Source organism: Cyphomyrmex costatus, unplaced genomic scaffold (assembly GCF_001594065.2).
Source record: "Cyphomyrmex costatus isolate MS0001 unplaced genomic scaffold, Ccosl1.0 scaffold193, whole genome shotgun sequence".
NCBI lineage: Eukaryota > Metazoa > Arthropoda > Insecta > Hymenoptera > Formicidae > Cyphomyrmex > Cyphomyrmex costatus.
The window spans coordinates 6,068,158-6,071,720 of record NW_017275965.1 but is presented as its reverse complement, the minus strand read 5'-3'; the positions used below and the strand labels follow the sequence as shown (position 1 = coordinate 6,071,720).

The 3,563-nt window shown below is 24.3% G+C and overlaps 1 protein-coding gene across 1 annotated transcript; it reads right to left on the bottom strand.

Annotated features, from left to right (window-relative positions):
- Positions 1-408: 408 nt before the first annotated feature.
- Positions 409-1,668, bottom strand: LOC108772880 (uncharacterized). Its single transcript, XM_018538524.1, is given in 1 exon segment — positions 409-1,668. A coding segment is annotated over 1 exon segment (1,260 nt).
- Positions 1,669-3,563: the final 1,895 nt, after the last annotated feature.

Genomic DNA, 3,563 nt, shown 5'->3' with positions numbered 1-3,563 from the left:
TAGAAAATATGTATATATTTGTATATACGCGCTAAAATATATACCTTTTGTTTATTATGAGTTATTAACATTTATTATGAGTTATATAAATTAAATAAAAATAGAAATTACACTAAAGATGTTAAAGTCGTTAAAATACAAAAAACTTTTCTTTGATCTTTTATTCAATCTATCTTTATCTTTACATTTATTTTTTCATTTTTTACTGAAATTTATTTGTATTCAAAAGCCTATGAAAGAAGGAAGAACATGATATAAGAGTTGTTTATTATAAGGAAATTCTCGAATTTATTATTAGGTGCAAGGAAATAATTATTAAATTAATTACTTTTTTATGCTACATTATTATATTAGTGTTAATTTAAAATAAATTAGAAATTTTCAAATGTTTAGACTCTAAACACGATTTTAGTATAGGGGTTTAAGGCCAATTATTCTTTTACTAAGATTCGTTGATCCTTCCACATCCAATCCCACTTCTTTGGTTCTCGTGATAAACAACTTATAGGTCTCATGAGCGGTTAAATTCTTGATGATTTCCATCATTTCTTTGGACGTAATTTTTGCAATGAAATCAACAAAGACTTTGGAAGTCTTCAACTTTTTTCTATAAAGAGCGTCAATTTTGTCCAAAGGTAATACATCATAAAGTTCGTTGAGCAATCTTTCCATTCCATCACCGATCTTCTGTATCTTACTTAAAGACATGAAAAGGTTCTTTATTTTGGGTGGTACATATTTTTCCATGCCGATAGCATGATGCAATGCTTGAATAGATTCAATAACAGGGAGTCCAGCTTTTTCTAAGTATACTACGAATACTTGATATTCCTTAAGAGCTTCGAGAGCGCGCAGCAAATCATGGAACTCAGTTGTGAATGTGAACAATGCAGCTTTTTGTACTTTTTCGTCTTCATTTACATATTGGACTATTATGGTGAAAAACTTTTCTATCGGAAGAAGATGGATGAAATCTTCTAGCTCTGCTATTATCGTTTTAGAGGGAAGACATGGTACTTTAATACCGAGAACGAGATACATGATATCTTCCACAATTTTTAAACTCACTGATTTGACTTCAAGATAGTTCAGAATCAATTGGAAGGTCTCAACTTTGTACATTTTGTTAACAATCTGTTGGAAATTGTTGGATTTAAATTGGTTGATAAAATTGACAAAAGCTGTAGAGGTTTTTAGTTTATACACATATATGCCAATAAAGACATCATAATCAATATGTTTCTTGATGTTATTGACCAATCCGCGAAGTCCATTGGTTTTTTTCATTGTAGAGTACGCTTGAGAGCTAGATGGTACGAGTTCCTTAATATCATGTACTTTATTAATCATGTCTATTACATAGTAAATATCGATGCCTTCATTTTGCAGATAATAAAATAGCTTGAGCACTTCAGGAATGGCGTGGATGTCTATCAGCAGGTGTTTAATTAAAATTGTACTTTGTTGAAGGTCATTAAGTACCTCTTGTACTTCATTATCATGTATCACATAGTACACAATCTCATCGGCAATTTTTTCTAAAGGGAGTAAATCTAGAATGTCTTATAAATCTTCATGAAGAGGACCTTTACCGAAATTTGGGAACTGGTGAGTTTGTCCCAGGCCAATAATGACCAAAATGATAAACGACCCTAATGTGAATTTCATCTGTAAATTAATAAATAAAATAAAATTGAGCGTATTACAATTTTTTAATATGTGTTACTATGACTCTCTCTTAATAAAAAGTATTATTTTGAAAAATATATCAACGTTTTCCATTAATGATTATTTTTCATGTACGAAATATTTGCGATTACATTTAAAAAATAAATAATTATTATTATTACTTTGTTAAGATTACGTGATATTACTTATAATCTTTACACATATGATTAAATCAAATATTTAAATATATTTAAAATTATACTTTTTCAATATGTATATTTTTCTTTTTAATTTTACCTAGTTTTAACTAGATTTTTCTTTTGAATAAAATAGATAATTAAAGATTACACACAAAAAAATACAATATAAGGAGTATAATTAAAAATACAAAAAAGATATTACTCTTTATTTCTCAATTATTTAATTTTAACAAGATATTTTTAAATAAACTATTAAGTTAAATATTAAATTAAGAACAAAACGTAGAAAATAAAATAAAAAAATTTGAAATACAAATATATACATTTTGTTAATTATAAAAATTTATTGAAAGAAGAAATCTATACGATTAAATTTCTATTAAAAACGAAAATTATACTAAACTATAGATTGATTGATTGAATGCATAAATATGACTTATTAAAATTCTTAATATATGTATTCATATAAGACGTATGAAGAAACTTTACTTACTGTGGCAGTTGCAGATGCGGATTGCGAACATGAATAATTTATCGTAGATTTATATACTGGTAATCAAACTGTACGAAAAGATTAGGAAATTAGATAAAAAATGTGCGATTAGATTGAGATATTAATTTATACGAAAATTTAGGAATCAGTTGATAAGCTTTTAGACAAATTTGCTTAACTTTCCAAACATATTATGTATTTTTTATATACACCACCTATGTATATATAATACATGCAGAGAAAGAAAATGAGAAATAATTAAAATATATGAACATAAAGCAATTCTGTTTCTAAATACGATAAATATTTCTAAAATTTATATTTGCATTTATTTGAATTAACAGCATATTTCACGTATTCCTATGTTATCTCTCTAATTTGTGTAATATTTTATGAGTAATGATTGAGGAACTTTTTTATTTGTTAATTTGTATTTTAAAATCAAAGAAAATTACATTTTCTTCAGAGAGAAAAAATACTATATATTGTTATTTTTTACATTTTATGTTATGATTTATTTATTAAGATGTTAATAATTATGTTACGTTTCTCTTTTTCGACCGTTTGATCTTAATCATATTGTGATTCATATCAAATTTGTCGGAATATGTACTGAAAATTTATCATTAATAACAATTTTCTTATTTCTCATTATTAAATAAGGTTTATCCAAGATAACTTTTAAAAACATTAAAGGAATATATTTATCTGTACTATATAATAACATAGCAATCATTAAAAATAACAAGAGCAAAATATGTATTATTGATAAATTGATAATACTTGTTTGACATATAATAAAAAGAATTAAAAATACGATATGTCTTTGCTATGCATTGTATTATTAATAAATGGTATAGAATTCTATGTTATAAAAAATATAAAGTATGTGAAACATCAGATATGTCGAAAACATTATATAATATAATTATTAAAATAATAAAATGAAAGATTTGTAATAACGAGTATTGATTTTGTTAAATAACAAGAATATATTTATATATATATTTTACTACAGAAAAATTTATAGTTTAGTAAAACAAAATTAAAAATAAGTAATATCAAAATAAGTAATAATTTTTTTACAAATAGTAAAATATAAATTTATTACAGTAAATGTGAATCTTTATCAGAATTGTGTTTTAATAAAACAAAAATTTTCTATAAGTAAGGTTTAATAAAATGCCTTGTTTTTATTAAGT